Genomic DNA, 15993 nt, shown 5'->3' on the forward strand with positions numbered 1-15993 from the left:
TGAGTGCAGAGATCACACTGCTGCAAATGCAGCCTGGGTGATAGGGCGAGGCTGTCTCAAAAACAAAAAAGTATATTAGTCTATATTATTGTTACATATAGTCACAGTATTACATTAGTGTGTGTGTGTGTGTGTGTGTGTAGCATAACAGTTTAAGTTTTTAAAATAATTCCTAGGAAGACTTGAAATGCTTTAACTTTTTAAACTGCAGTTATTTATTTAAACTAATATTTGGTTATATTACTATTTGATTTTGAGATAGAGTCTAAACAATGGTTTAGTTTATAAAGAGCTGTATTGGCATCCTTTTCTGGAATGTTTGTTAAAGAGAAAGTGATACCTTATGCAGCCTTTAAAAATGTCCTTTCTGAATACTTAAGTAGTATCGTAAATTATTTTGGATTGAGCATGTATTTTCTTTTTTTTCCTTGTTTTTTGAGACAGAGTCTTGCTCTGTCGCCCAGGCTGGAGTGCCGTGGCACAATCTCAGCTCACTACAACCCCCACCTCCTGGGTTCAAGCAATTCTCCTGCCTCAGCCTCCCAAGTAGCTGGGATTACAGGCATGTGCCACCATGCCTGGCTAATTTTTTATTTTTAGTAGACACAGGGTTTCACCATGTTGGCCAGGTTGGTCTCAAACTCTTGACGTCAAGTAATCCACCTGTCTTGGCCTCCCAAAGTGCTGGGATTAGAGGGGTGAGCCACCACACCTGGCCTGAGCATTTATTTTCAATTCTGGAAGTTTTCTGTTGGTCCCCAGAAAATAGCCCAGAATTTCTGAGGTTTTTGGTCTTTAAAAGAATATCTCAAGTTTTTATTAAGGGTTATAAAGAATAAACTGAATTTCTAATGTTTCATTAAGTTTCCTTTTGGCTGTGCGCGGTGGCTCTCGCCTGTAATCTCAGCACTTTGGAGGCTGAGGCAGGCAGATCATGTAAGGGGTTCAAGACCAGCCTGGCCAACATGGTGAAACCCCTGTCTCTAGTAAAAATACAAAAATTAGCCAGGCATGGTGGCAGGTGCCTGTGATCCCAGCTACTAGGGAGGGCTAGGCAGGAGAATCACTTGAACCCAGGAGGTGGAGGGTGCAGGGAGCCGAGATTATGCCATTGCACTCCAGCATGGGTGACAAGCAAAACTCCATCTCAAAAAAAAAAAAAAAGTTTTCTTTTTTCCCATAGCACAGCTCTTTAATATTTGTTATATTTGTCTAACAATGATCAGTAAGTTTGTACTGAAAACTCTTCTGTTTTAACAGAACTAGGAGTATGATTTGACCATATACTATTGAAATGGAGAATCTCTTGTGATTACTTTTTTGTAATATTGAAATTTTGTATGTATTAAGTAGTACTTAATTAGGTCATTAGCCAAAGCCTTGGAGGTCTTTAATTTGATCTACATTAAATCTCCTAATAGTAAGATATACTATAATAAAAATTTTGTTAAATGAAAGATTTACTGACCCCAAAGTAAACATTCACTTTACCAGTTTGCATTCTGATTCTCAGCTATTTTGAAGATGAGGAAGAAGACTCTAGCAATGTTGATTTACCTTACATTCCTGCTGAAAACTCACCAACTCGCCAGCAATTCCATTCCAAGCCAGTAGATTCTGACAGTGATGATGATCCCTTGGAGGCATTCATGGCTGAAGTGGAGGCAAGTATCAGCATGTTTCATTAAAATATTTAGCAGTTAGAAATAGATCAAGCTAACTTAGTACTTCAAATCTTACTCAAAATTTGTTTTCTGGTCTTTTTTTTTGTTGTAGTTTTTGAGAATTTTGCTCCAGTAGTCGATAGTTGCATATATCTACTTCCACTTGCCCTGTACTTTTGCGATGGTTGGTGGCTAGAAATTTGAACTTAACCCATGAACATGGTAGCTCTAGACGTATATGTGTGTATGTGTTTTATTTTAATAATCTTAGCATATTTTTGAATGGAATTAACATCTCATTCAATCTAGCATTTGTTAAGTACATATTTATGTAAGGTAATTAAACTTAAGGAACTTGCCAAAATTGTAAATTCTGTATTCTGTAGTTTTAAATGTTATTTATCAACATCCATGACCTCCCTGTAGAAATGTAACCTCATGACCACCTCCTTGAAACCCTTCTCACTAGGCTTTTGTGATTTTTGTGTTACTTTCCTTTTTCATCTTTCTGACTTTTTTCTTTTGGTTTGTTTTTGTTTCATTATTATTTACTTTTTATTGTGGAAAAATTTAAACACATACAAAGATAGAATAATAAAATGAACCTTCATGTACCTTCAACGAACTTTATTAGTTAACAACTTTTGTACGCTTTTGTGTTATCTAATCTCTCCCACCACCGATTCTTTTCTTTTCTTTTCTTTCTTTTTTCTTTTTTCTTTTTTGAGACAAAGTCTTGCTCTGATGTGGGCTGGCTAGAGTGTAGTGGTATGATCATGGCTTACTGCAGCCTCACACTCCTGACCTCAAATGGTCCTCCTGCCTCAGCCTCCTGAATTGCTGAGTTTACAGGTGTGCACCAACATACCCAGCTAATTTTTAAAGTTTTTATAGAGGTAAGGTCTTGCTTTGTTACCCAGATTGGTTTTGAACTTCTAACCTCAAGTGATCCTCTAGCCTCAGCCTCCCAAAGAGCTTGGACCATAGGCATAAGCCACTGTGCCAAATCCAATTCTGTTTTGGATTATTTAAAAATCTCAGACATATAATTTTATCCATCAGTATTTCTCTGAGAACACTCTTAAAAATTGCAGCCACCATGTTATTGTTGCACCCAAAAAAACAAATCATTAAATATCCATCTGACTGTTATTTGTGATCCTTCTTGCCATCCTCCTCCAATTTTTCACATACAGAGGTCACTTTACAGCTCTCTATATTGATTACTGTATATAAGATTACTGTCTTCGTTCTTTATATATTCCTTGGTGACCTCATTTACTTTTAAAACTTTTCTGTGCATAATTTACGTTTTGAGTCCCATCTTTCGCTTTGATTTTGGTGCTGCTTTTCCAGAATTGTATTGGACTTTTTTACATGTGTCCCACTGGTACCTTAAACTCTATTCATCATCTTTTCCTCCTCAACAAGTCATTCTCTTATTTCTATGAATGACATTAATGGTCACATAGTCACCTTAGCTTAAAACTGGCTTTAATTTCTTCCTTCACCACTGCCTCTTCATTTTTTTAGCAGATTATCAGGAATGCTTATTATTTAATTTAATCCTCAAAATAATCGTGGGAAATAGGCAGAAAAATGTATATATAAATAAAAATTTTTAACTGATAATAAAACTGAGCCCTAAGTTAATTCAAATCATTTGCCCCAAATCATATTGGTACTTAATGTGGCAGACCTGGAACTCAAATCTAATTTCTCTTGCTTAGTAGTCCTGAAGGTCTAGCTCTTTCGCATACATCATGCTGCCTTTCCTCTTCTCATTTGCCAAAATCTGTCAATCTTTATAATAGCTCTTGCATCTGTTCTTTCCTTTCTGTTGCCACTGTAGCCATCCTACTTTACATCCTTGTAAATTTTCTCCCTGCTTTAGTCTTTCTGCTGTCTTATTAGGTAGTAACAGCTGCAGGTTAATTAAACCAAAATATGTTTCTTTTCATAGTATTCTCCTTACTTAAAAACTGTCACTTTAGATGACTGGACATGGTGGCTCATACCTATAACCCCAGCATTTCGGGAGTCCCTTGAGTTCAGGAGTTCAAAACCAGCCTAGGCAGCATAGCAAGTGCCTGTCTCTACAAAAAATAAAATTCAGCCAGGTTTGGTGGCATGCTGCTGTAGTCCCAGCTGTTTGGGAGGCTGAGGTTGTAGTGAGCCATGATCTTGCCACTACTCAGCCTGGATGACAAGGTGAGACCCTTTCTCAAGAACAAAATGAAACCAAAAACTATCACTTTAGACTATGTGCCATAGCTCACACCTGTAACCCTCGGCATTTTGTGGGGCCAAGGTGGGAAAATCGCTTGAGGTTGGGCAGCATAGTGAGACCCTGTCTGTAAAAAAAGGAAAGAAAAAAAATTGGCCGGGCATGGTGGCTCACGTTTGTAATCCCAGCACTTTGGGAGGCCAAGGTGAGTGGATCAGGATTTTGAGACCAGCCTGGCCAACATGGTGAAACCCCATCTCTACTAAAAATACCAAAAAAATTAGCTAGGCATGGTGGTGCACACCTGTAATCCCTGCTACTCGGGAGGCTGAGGCAGGAGAATCACTTGAACCTGGGAGGCAGAGGTTATAGTGAGCTGAGATGGCGCCATTGCACTCCAGCCTGGCAACAGAGTGAGACTCCATCTCAAAAAAAAAAAAAAGAAAAGAAAAATTGTCACTTAATTGGTTATGAAATAAAATCCTTTCAGATTCCTTAGTTACTTGTCCTCAGCCAGAATACACCTCTCCTCCAAGGAAGCAGGGAAAGAAAGAATCCAAGATTATTGTGTTTTTGTTTGGCCTAGACATTGCTTTTTTAAAATGTGAGCCAACATTTTTAGTATCGGGATTTTGTCTAATAGTTCAGGCTGTTGAACAATGGACGATCTGGCAGTATACTAAGCCTGTGTTTTTGTGTGGCAGAAAGAGGCTATTGCTGAGCAAATGGCTGCCTACATTAGACAAGTCATGCTTTTCCTTGCTCACCATAGTTACATCAATCCCTGTTTTCTTCTTAACGTTGAGGCCACTGTTTATAGAACCATTTGTCATTTCTCTTGCACTGTAATTTTTCTTTTCTTTTGAGACAGCATCTCTTGCCCAAGCCAGAGTGCAGTGGCACCATCACAGTTCACCGTAACCTCAAATTCCTAGACTCAAGCAATCCTCCCGCTTCAGCCTCCTAAGTAGCTGGAACTACAGGTGCATGCCACCACACTCGGCTAATTTTTAGAAAATGTTTTTTCCTGGGCTGGTCTCAAACTCCAAGCCTCAGGCAATCCTTCAACCTTGGCCTCTCAAAGTGCTGGAATTGTAGGTGTGGGTCTGTGCCCAGCCTCTGTATTGTAATTTTTCTTAGGGTGGAGAATTATGTTTCCGAACTTAGTTCTCTATCAGATATCAGAAAACAAAAGACTCAGGGTAATATAAGAAAAATTAGAGTACATTTCTGTAGAAGAATATGGCTACTTATTTATTTCCAGTTTGGTCTTTGAATTTCCCATCTGATTTACAACAACTTGTTACTTACTGAAGAATATACACCTAATAGGTGGAAGAGCCAAAGTTCACCTCCAAACACCATATTCGTTATGCAGTATCATTCTGTATCTGAGTTCTTACAGTGTTGTATATTTCTGCCACTTACCAAACTATATAGGATACTTACCAAACACCCAGACTATTCAGGACGTATATGTGTCTTGCAGCATAGTAGGTATTTAGTTAATATGTTAAGTGAATTGAGGTCAGTAGATGGAGACCATCCTGGCTAACAAGGTGAAACCCCATCTCTACTAAAAATAAAAAAAATTAGCCGGGTGTGGTGGCATGCGCCTGTAGTCCCAGCTACTCGGGAGGGCGAGACAGGAGGATCGCTTGAACCCAGGAGGCGGAGGTTGCAGTGAGCCGAGATCACACCACTGCACTCCAGCTTGGGCGACAGAGTGAGACTCAATCTCAAAAAAAAACCAACAAAAAACTGTTAAGTGATTTACCCTAGGAGTAAAGGCAGTAAATGAATTGTCATCTTTGAGATGTGTTGTATGCGTTGTTTTCTTCTTCATCTTCTGAGATACGAAGATTTCCTAATGGGCTACGTTTCCCAGAGAATCTGGGCTGATTATTTCTTGAGGGATCCCTAGTGATGAATTAAAAAAAAAATTAGCTCATGATTTTCCAGTTTCAAATGTAGATTTATGGTAGTACAAACTGGCATAGCCCTTTCTGAGTGAGAGTATCCAAGAATGGGCTAAATTATTTTGCTTGGCGTTTTTTTTTTGTTTGTTTGTTTTTGGTTTTTTGGGCGATAGAGTTTCGCCCTTGTTGCCTAGGCTAGAGTGCAATGGCACAATCTCAGCTCACCACACCTTCCGCCTCCTGGGTTCAAGCGATTCTCCTGCTTCAGCTTCCTGAGTAGCTGGGATTACAGGCATGTACCACCATACCCGGCTAATTTTGTATTTTTGGTAGAGACGGGGTTTCTCCATGTTGGTCAGGCTGCTCTTGAACTCCCGACCTCAGGTGATCTGCCCGCCTTGGCCTCCCAAGTTGGTGAGATTACGGGCGTGAGCCACTGCACCCAGCCCAGATGTCAAATTTTATAGAAAGTATTAACTTTTCTAGTGCTTGAACTAGATGAAAATTTATTTTTAGCCAGTGTTCTGAAAAAGGATTTATGTAGGCTTAAACAATATGTTCTTCCACTGTTGGTGACCTGTTTCTTATGTTGCATTGCTTATGTCATCTTCAGTTTATAGTCTTAAATATATCTTATAGCTGGTTCAGTCCTCTGAAAAGTAGGTTGTTTGTATGCAGTGCTTCTCTTTAAAACAATTTATCTTCATCAGGAACATTTGGTTTGATAGAACACCTGATCATTCCACAGTATGTATAGTGGCATTTAAAAAAATCTGAGATTACCAGAAAAACTCATGGTGCTTTTATAGTGAGGAAAAGTTGTGTAGAATGTGAGAAAAATCATTTAATTCTTCTGACCGTGATTTTCAAATGTATAATACAAACGATTAATTTTGATCAGTGATCATCAATTTGTGGTATATAAAAATTGCCTAGGCCGGACACGGTGGCTCACGCCTGTAATCCCAGCACTTTGGGAGGCAAAGCAGGTGGATCACCTGAGGTCAGGAGTTCGAGACCATCCTGACCAACAGGGAGAAACCCCATCTCTACCAAAGATACAAAATTAGCCAGGCGTGGTGGTGCATGCCTGTAATCCCAGCTACTCAGGAGGCTGAGGCAGGAGAATTGCTTGAACCTGGGAGGAGGAGGTTGCTGTGAGCCAAGATGGTGCCATTGCACTTCAGCCTGGGCAATGAGAGCGAAACTCTGTCTCAAAAAAAAAAAAGAATTGCCTATAAAAAATGTAAAAACTACCCACATGTAACTCACTCACTCCAGCCCCAGGGATTCTGATTTTTTTTTTTTTTTTTTTTTTTTTTTTTTTTTTTGAGACGGAGTCTCGCTATGTCGCCCAGACTGGAGTGCAGTGGCGCGATCTCGGCTCACTGCAAGCTCCGCCTCCCGGGTTCACGCCATTCTCCTGCCTCAGCCTCCCGAGTAGCTGGGACTACAGGCGCCCGCCACCACGCCCAGCTAGTTTTTTGTATTTTTAGTAGAGACGGGGTTTCACCGTATTAGCCAGGATGGTCTCGATCTCCTGACCTCGTGATCCGCCCGCCTCGGCCTCCCAAAGTGCTGGGATTACAGGCTTGAGCCACCGCGCCCGGCCCGGGATTCTGATTTAGTAGGTGTAGAGCAAAATTTTCAGCCTTGAGACTATTGTCATTTGGCGCTGGATAATTATTTGTTGTGGGGCTGTCCTGTGTATTGTTGTTTAGTAGCCATCCTTGGCCTCTACAAACCAGTACCATCAGCTGTACCACCCCCAAAATTAAAAATGTCTCCAGACATTGCCAGATGTTGCTGAGGGGCAAAATTGTCCCAGATTGAGAGCCACCTTTCCAGAGTCAGATGTTTGTGGTCTTAAGCTGCACTTTGAGGAAGGCTTATCTGCCTGAATTGAAAGCACTTTACATCTGTAATTTTATCATTAGCTTAAAGCAACTAAAGGTTATGTATTTGTGAAGCAAGCATTTTTGTTCATTTTTCCATGTGTGGCACATTATTACAGATAAAAATTGTGCAGTCCATATATAGCCAAGTTTATAGAGCATTTAGTTATTTCTCTTTGAAAAATAACTGTCGAAATGCAATTTGATGGCATCAAAATGCACTTGTCAAACACATAGCTAAAGTTATTATGGCACTTGTTCCAATCTAAAAATTGTTTCTTTCAGTGTTTTTAGTTGATGTCATTCTATACAGCCTTTTGTTTTATTAGGATCAGGCAGCTAGAGACATGAAGAGGCTTGAAGAAAAGGACAAAGAAAGAAAAAATGTAAAGTAAGTTGTTTTCTTCTCCTTCACAAAGGTTACATGAAAACCGCTAAAGTATTGCAAAGCCTATTCCCCCAAAGTTTATAGACAAAAAATACTGAAGTACACTTGTGTACTTTACTTGAAGTTATTCCTGTATCTTGAATACTTTTTTAAGAATAGAGATGATAACAGTCTTTGCATTTGGAATAATTGAAAAGCATTCAGTTTGGTAGAATAGTATTTGGTCTTTGACTATAAATAGTTGTTTAGTAAACACAAGGAATGAATTATAGTAGCGTTTAGGGGAGCATAATTACTAAAATTTGGGCTCATTGTTCTGAGTTTGTCTCATAATTAATATAAAATAGGTTAATGCCTATATGGTTGATTATGAGAAGTAATGGCAACTGTATCATGAAAACTATGTACAGTTGAACCTTTGAACAACACAGGTTTGACTGCATGAGTCCACTCATGGGGATTTTTTTCAACCAGCACAGATGGAAAAATAATATTACACAGTATAAAAACCTGTGTATAAGGAGGGCTGTAATAATACCTAATTTTATTTAGGGAGTGACGTTGTGCTGTAGCAGCCGTAGTCAGAACTTGAAGTACCTTATTTTCTGGGAAAGAGAAGTCTACTCTTTGCCTTGATGAATAAACTCCTAAGGCTTTTTCTGCCAGGCATGGTTGGACTTTTTTCTCCCTGTGCTTGGCCGTCCGTGCTTCAGTCCCTTACCAGGGTTTCTGTTCCGTATGGAAATTTAGCTGTGGTTTTGGTATTCACCGCATGTTGTATCCCCTTCCACCTGCCCTACACTGGTGGTGTTGCTTGCTGGTTGCCTTAGGAATAGCAAGTGCTCTAGGTTAGGTAGAAAGTCTGATTAGAAATAGATGGTTGTGGGAACGGAGCAACCGTATTTTCTCTATAGCTCCTGAGAGATACAGTAAGTGGTGATGATCCCCTTCTCCGTGTGAGCTGTTTAATAAGAGTTTTATTCCCAAACTCATAAAGGAGTTAATGTAGTTTTCTCTTTGTCCCCATCCCTAAGGTAACTGCTTTTGTCTGAAAACCATTTACCCTAGAGCTAGAAATTTTGGGGACAATAAGAAGGTTGGGACCTTCTTTCTAGTATATGCCAAATCCAATATATTTTTTTTCTTTTTAGTCTGAAATGCTTTTCACAACCGCATTGTTTGTTGTATGGATTCACAAAACTAGGACCATTTGCTATCTGTCTTCAGAAGGTTTTTACGTCTGATATTCTTGTTGGTAACTGCTGTTTCTAGGGGTATCGTATCATCCCATTTAAAAGAAATGCAAACTGCAGATTATAGAGTGAAGCTACACATATATATATAATGGGTGGATAGTTTACAGTGTGCTCATTGCTGCTTTGTTATTGTTAGTGTTGAGAGTTCCTGTGCTGTGTGGAATTCAACACTAATCTGCTGTAAGAATGGAGCTGGGTATGTGGAACATTTGCAGGGAAGTTTGTTTCTCCGCTTGTTTTTCCAGGGGTATTCGAGATGACATTGAAGAGGAAGATGACCAAGTGAGTTCCTATGCAGTATTTCTATCTTTTATTTTTATCCACAAAGTCTATACTGAGGACAAGCTAGAGCTTGCCTTCACTCAAAATGGCCATTCCTGACATTCAGCAAGGAATGTCATTTGATTTGCTCCTCTTGTACCTGTGTGACCAATTGGTAATACATAGATTCACATGGCTTTCCCCCATATTGAAGATGGAATTTTTGATCAACTATGACATCCAAAGCAGATACGAGCTTTATTCAGCTTGCTTCTTTTTAAATCCAAAATTAATGTTTATTCTGATAAATCAAGTAGTAGTGTAGTGTGGGACCTATGGATGGCCTCTGGTAACATCTAACCTCTACCTCTTAGAGTCCTGTTTGTGGTTCTTGTATTTCAAGCTGGAACGTTAATGACTGTCCATTAGTCTTTTTTCCCCCATTGTTCAGTTGCGGAGTGATGAGAATCAGAGTGAGTGGTAGCCCTTTCCAGGTTTGTGACCTTTCTAATTAGTGTTAACTTCCAAACTTGGATTGTTAAAGCCACAGCATGTGTTCTATGGCTCTGGGCAGGGTTGATAGACACCCCACTCCAGGAAGGCTGTGGAACAGACAGATTTATAAGTCTTGTATTAAACAAGTTGCAACATTTAGTAGTACTAACTGTTTAATTCATTTCTTTTGGTTGTTCTTCTAAATATTGCTATTATTAAAGGAATCATTGCTAGTAAGGGCCTTGCCTTACTTGGTAGGTATTTTAACTGTGCAGTCATCTGGTACACTGTGTGCGCTAATTACAGGAGCAGAAACATTCTCAATTGTACTTGGGTGTGATTATGTTCTTGTGCTTTCCTGCAGGAAGCTTATTTTCGATACATGGCAGAAAACCCAACTGCTGGTATGGTTCAGGAGGAAGAGGAAGACAATCTAGAATATGATAGTGACGGAAATCCAATTGCACCTACCAAAAAAATAATTGATCCTCTTCCCCCCATTGATCATTCAGAGGTATGGTATTTCTTGCTGAATTTTACTCTTGTTTCAAGCTGATACTTTACTTCAGCTTTAACATTTAGATTTTCCCAATACTGGAATACTCTTACATCATGAGCGTATGCATCTTGTCATCTCTACTGGTTGAGCCACAAATTCCATGAGGCATTATAGCCTATCTTGTTCAAAAGTATAGCCAAATCACTTACATTTGACTTTAGAATTAAAACATTTTTTTTCAAGTAATTATACTTGTTTTCCAGAACCAATACTTACCATCTTTCTCTCTCTCTCTTTCTCTCTTTTTCTTTCTCCTTCTTTTTTTCTTTCTTTCTCCCCTTTCCTTCCTTTCCTTCGTTTCTTTCCTTTCTTTCCTTCCTCCCTTCTCTTCCCTTTCCTCCTAACTTCCTTCCTTCCTTCTTTCCTTCCTTCCTTCCCTTCCTTCCTTCCTTCCCTTCTTCCCTTCTTCCCTCCCTCCCTCCCTCCATTCTGTTCCATTCCGTTCCCTTCCCTGTCACCCAGGCTGGAGTGCAGTGGCACGATCTCAGCTCACTGCAATGCTGCCTCCTGGGTTCAAGCAATTCTGCCTGCCTCAGCCTCCCGAGTAATTGGGATTACAGGTGCCCACTACCATGCCTGGCTAATTTTTTAAAAATATTTTTGGTAGAGACGGGGTTTCACCATGTTGGCCAGGCTGGTCTTGAAATCCTGACCTCAGGTGATTCCCCTGCCTCGGCCTCCCAAAGTGCTGGGATTATAGGCGTGAGCCACCACACCTGGCCGTGGCATCTTTCTTTCAAACTGGGAATGCTTGGGGCCTGTGTTTACTCTTTGTTGTTGTTGTTGTTGTTGTTATTGTTGCTATATTGCCCAGACTGGCCCCAAACTCCTGAACTCAAGCAATCCTTTCACTTCAGCCTCCTGAGTAGCTGGGACTATAGGTGCATGCCGCTGCACCTGGCATGCATTTATTTTTTTGTTTATTTTTTTTCCAGACGGAGTCTCGCTGTATTACCCAGGCTGGAGTGCAGTGGCTCAGTCTTGGCTCACGGCAGTCTCCACTTCCCGGGTTAATTTTTAGTAGAGATGGGGTTTTACCGTGTTGACCAGGCTGGTCTCAAACTCCTGACCTCAAGTGATCCACCCACCTTGGCCTCCCAAAGTGCTGGGATTACAGATGTGAGCCACTGTGCCCGGCCACATTTGTTTTTTTAATTGCTATAAATTTTTACTGTTGGTCCCAGATCTGGGGCAGATGAGAGGCTATTTCTTCAAAGTGGAACCAGTAATTACAGGATCCTTAAGGAATGAGGACATCAGTATACCCACTTGAAAAAATATCAGTGTTTCATCCAGGTTAAATATCAGCCGAGATCTCACATATACTAATGATTCTAGATCTAGAGCAGTGGTTCTCAGTGTGGACCAAGAACCCCTTTCAGGGAGCCTACAGAGTCCAAACACTTTTCATTATACCAAGATTATTTTCCTTTGTTACTGCATCAACATTTGCATTGTTGGTGTAAAAGCAGTGATAAGTAAAACTGCTGATGCCTTAGCATGAATCAAGCCAGTGGCACCAAACTGTTCTAGTAGGCATGTTCTCCGTTCTCAGACCATTGCAGTTAAAAAAAAAAAAAAAAAGACCAGTTTCACTCAAGAATGCCCTTATGAAACAGTAAAAATTATTAAAATCATGATCCTAGATCTACATGTCTTTTTATTCTGTGTGATAAAATGGGAAGTACGCATAAAGCATTTCTGTTGTGTACCAAAATATGATAGCCATTTCAAGGAAAAGCACTTAATGTGTTTGAGTTGTAAGGTGAACTAGCCACTTTTTTTCATAGAACACCACTTTCACTGGACAAAATCAATGACACTTCAAGGAAAACAATTGAAAGTGTTTATTACCAATGATAGACATTCACGCTTTTGGCCAGAAGCTTACGCCTAAATTTCAATACTTTGGGAGGCTGAGGTGGGTAGATCGCTTGAGCTCAGGAATTTGAGAGAAGCTGGGCAACTTGGTGAAACTCCATCTAAATTTTGTTTTTTAATAACAAAATTCAGGCTGGGTGCGGTGGCTCACGCCTGTAATCCCAGCACTTGGGAGGCCAAGGTGGGTGGATCATCTGAGTTCAGCAGTTCAAGATCAGCCTGACCACCATGGAGAAACCCTGTCTCTACTAAAAATACAAAATTAGCTGGGTATGGTGGCACATGCCTGTAATCCCAGCTACTCGGGAGGCTGAGGCAGGAGAGTCACTTGAATCCAGGAGGCAGAGGTTGCAGTGAGCTGAGATCATGCCATTGCACTCCATCCTGGGCAATAAAAGCAAAACTCCATCTCAAAAAAAAAAAAGTCAAGCTTTCAAGCAAAACTTAGAATTTGGAAAACTTGTATCTACCACAGTAGGCTTGATAGCTTTTCAGTACTTAAAGTTGTGACAAAATTGATGGTGATATTAATAACTGATTTTTAATATAATGAAATGCGTTAACATTTGGATGATCTGTATGTAACCTCGGCGAACCAATATTTTCCAAATGATCTACATATGACATTACAAAGTCAAGCGTGAATGAAAGCTCAACTCAAAATACATGATAGACAAATGGATTATAATGTTACAGAGTGTAAAAACTTCAGTAATATGGTTTCTGATTACACAATGAAAATAACTTTTAGGAAATGACCACTTGTCAAGTTTTAGTGTAAAATAAAAAGTATCTGAAAAGGGCTGGATGCAGTGGCTCATGCCTATAATAATTCCAGCACTTTGGGAGGCCAAGGTGGGCAGATCACTTGAGGGCAGGAGTTCGAGACCAGCCTGGCCAACATGGTGAAACCCCGTCTTTGGGATTGGTGGCAGGCATCAGTAATCCCAGCTACTCGGGAGGCTGAGGCAGGGGAATCACTGAAATCTTGGAGGAGGAGGTTGCAGTGAGCTGAGGTCGTGCCAGTGCACTTCCAGCCTGAGCGACAGAGGAGACTCCATCTCAAAAAAAAAAAAAAAAAGTATCTGAAAAGGCTACTAAAATACTCTCCTCCCTTTTTCAACTACGTATTTTTTCTTTTCTTTCTTTGAGATGGAGTCCTGCTCTGTCACCCAGGCTGGAGTGCGGTGACGCGACCTTGGCTCACTGCAACTTCCTCCTCCTCCCAGGTTCAAGGAATTCTCCTGCCTCAGCCTCCCGAGTAGCTGGGACTACAGGCGTGTGCCACTATGCCTGGCTAATTTTTGTATTTTTGGTAGAGATGGGCTTTCACCATGTTGGCCAGGCTGGTCTCGAACTCCTGACCTCAAGTGACCCATCTGCCTCAGTCTCCCAAAGTGCTGGGATAATGGGTATGAGCCACTGCTCCTGGCCTGGAGGCCAGATTTTCTTATAGGCTTAAATAAAACCAAGCTATTGCAACAATTTGAATATTGTATGAGCTATTTAAGTTAGACATTAATAAAGAGATTTGTGAAAATACAAGACAGTGTCACTCTTCTTGCCAATTTTTTTTATGTATCCAGAATTATGATTTTTTTTTTAACTGCCTATAGAGTGCTTATATTTTTCTTAAAAAAGAAGTTTTAAGAGCCAGGCATGGTGGCGCATGCTTGGAGTCCCAGCTACTGGAGAGGCTGAGGCAGGAGAATCACTGGAGCCCAGGAGTCTAGCCTGGGCAACATAGCAAGACCCTGTCACTGAAAAAAAAATTTTTTTTATAAAAAATAATTTAGCCAAATTGATAGGTGGTGGTGTGCTTATGTTTTGTATACCTAGTACAGTAAGCTATGAAAAGAATAATACAAGTGACTACTACTCTCTCTGGAATTGGAAATGCTTGGCCATACATTTTTTAAAAGTTACAAACAGCTCCACGTTTTTAAACAGAATAGAACTCCCTCTAAAAGCAGAACTATCTCCAAAAGAAATATTAGGAATGTTTTTAAATGCTTAGAGCTAGGTTAAACAGCTTAATTCAAAACATATTTAAATGTTATATGGTGAAATATCTTCTCTGTCCTCTGAGGTCTTTGGCATTATAGAGATTCCTTAGTCTCCTTCAAGCTTGTTCAAATTCGAGGTTTCCTTAAGAGTCTCTTTAGGAAGTAGGTTGGTGTTAGGCCAGGCACAGTGGCTCATGCCTGTAATCCCAGCTACTTGGGAGGCTGAGGTGGCATGAGAATTGTTTGAACCTGGGAGGCGGAGGCTGCAGTGAGCCAGGATTGCACCACTGCACTACTGGCTGGGTGACAGAGCGAGACTGTGTGTCAACCAAAAAAAGAAGTAGGTTGGTGTTTATATTGAAAATAGGAACAGAAAACAAATTATCTGTACTTTTTAGGATCTAAGTTGAGAATAAATTAATTTTTTTGCTTTCTCTAGCTGGAATGGCTTTACTTGTGTATTATTTGGAAAAGATTATTTTGCATTAAAGTCAAACTTACAGAATTGACTCTTGAATTCTAGACTAACTTTGAATAATTGGACCTGCAGATTGACTATCCACCATTTGAAAAAAACTTTTACAATGAGCATGAAGAGATAACCAACCTCACTCCACAGCAGTTAATAGATCTCCGACATAAGCTCAATCTTCGGGTAAGACAATCATTAAGCTCAGTATTCTTATATCAATGTTAATTAGTCCAGATTTAGTATTATTATTGGTTATCTAAACTAATAACCTTGAATTTCTTTTCTAGTGATCTCTGAACTGTCTTTGCCAGAATAATTATTATGTCCCTTCTGTTCACGTCTCTTAATTTGATTGTTTTAGTCTTCTAGATGCTGTTTTAGGATAAGATCATTTTCTTCTTTCATATTTCAGTGAATTTTGTATGTTCTGTGCTGGATGGGCTAGTGATGAAGGGTGGGAGTCCCCATCTAAAGGAAGAGGAAACAAAATTAATAGATGTTAACATATGATATCTTAGAATATTTTGAAATTAATATAAACTTGTCTGTCAAATTACATATAGTATGCTTTATTTTAAAAATTAGAATAAATTAATACCTTTTAAAATACACATGCACTGATTTCAGAATGGTTTAAACTGCCTACCAAAAGTTTTGAGCTGCACATTGGCTACATTGGTTTAAGGTGCTGATAGATGGTAAATGAAACACACAGAAAGAATATGCTATGCTATCTACTCTTAATATAGACAACTTTCTTGCCTGTGTGCACCTTATCAGTTGCTACACGATGTTTAAACTCCTGTTTTCCAGGAGGGGTGTGTATTTGGTGTGTGTACACTTGTCTGTTTTCCAAGAGGTACTCACCTCCCCAATGACCCAAGAAAATTTTTAAGTAAAACGTTTAACATTTTTTTCACTTAAAAATTTTTAAGTGAAATCCTGACTGGAAATGTCAGCATCACCAGAG

At 39.7% G+C, this 15993-nt stretch overlaps 1 protein-coding gene across 5 annotated transcripts in view; it reads left to right on the forward strand.

Moving 5' to 3' along the window:
- Positions 1 to 15993, forward strand: part of DDX42 (DEAD-box helicase 42) — a 48158-nt gene that overhangs the window by 16835 nt on the left and 15330 nt on the right. For 3 of the 5 annotated variants that reach the window (XM_077969595.1, XM_077969594.1, NM_001261555.1), the window contains 5 exons: positions 1514 to 1664; positions 8035 to 8096; positions 9595 to 9631; positions 10470 to 10619; positions 15102 to 15206. In XM_077969595.1, coding sequence (XP_077825721.1) covers positions 1514 to 1664; positions 8035 to 8096; positions 9595 to 9631; positions 10470 to 10619; positions 15102 to 15206 — 505 coding nt within the window. The remainder of the gene's footprint in view (positions 1 to 1513; positions 1665 to 8034; positions 8097 to 9594; positions 9632 to 10469; positions 10620 to 15101; positions 15207 to 15993) is intronic. The other 2 variants (XM_077969597.1, XM_077969596.1) reach the window with 1 other exon arrangement.

Source organism: Macaca mulatta, chromosome 16 (assembly GCF_049350105.2).
Source record: "Macaca mulatta isolate MMU2019108-1 chromosome 16, T2T-MMU8v2.0, whole genome shotgun sequence".
NCBI lineage: Eukaryota > Metazoa > Chordata > Mammalia > Primates > Cercopithecidae > Macaca > Macaca mulatta.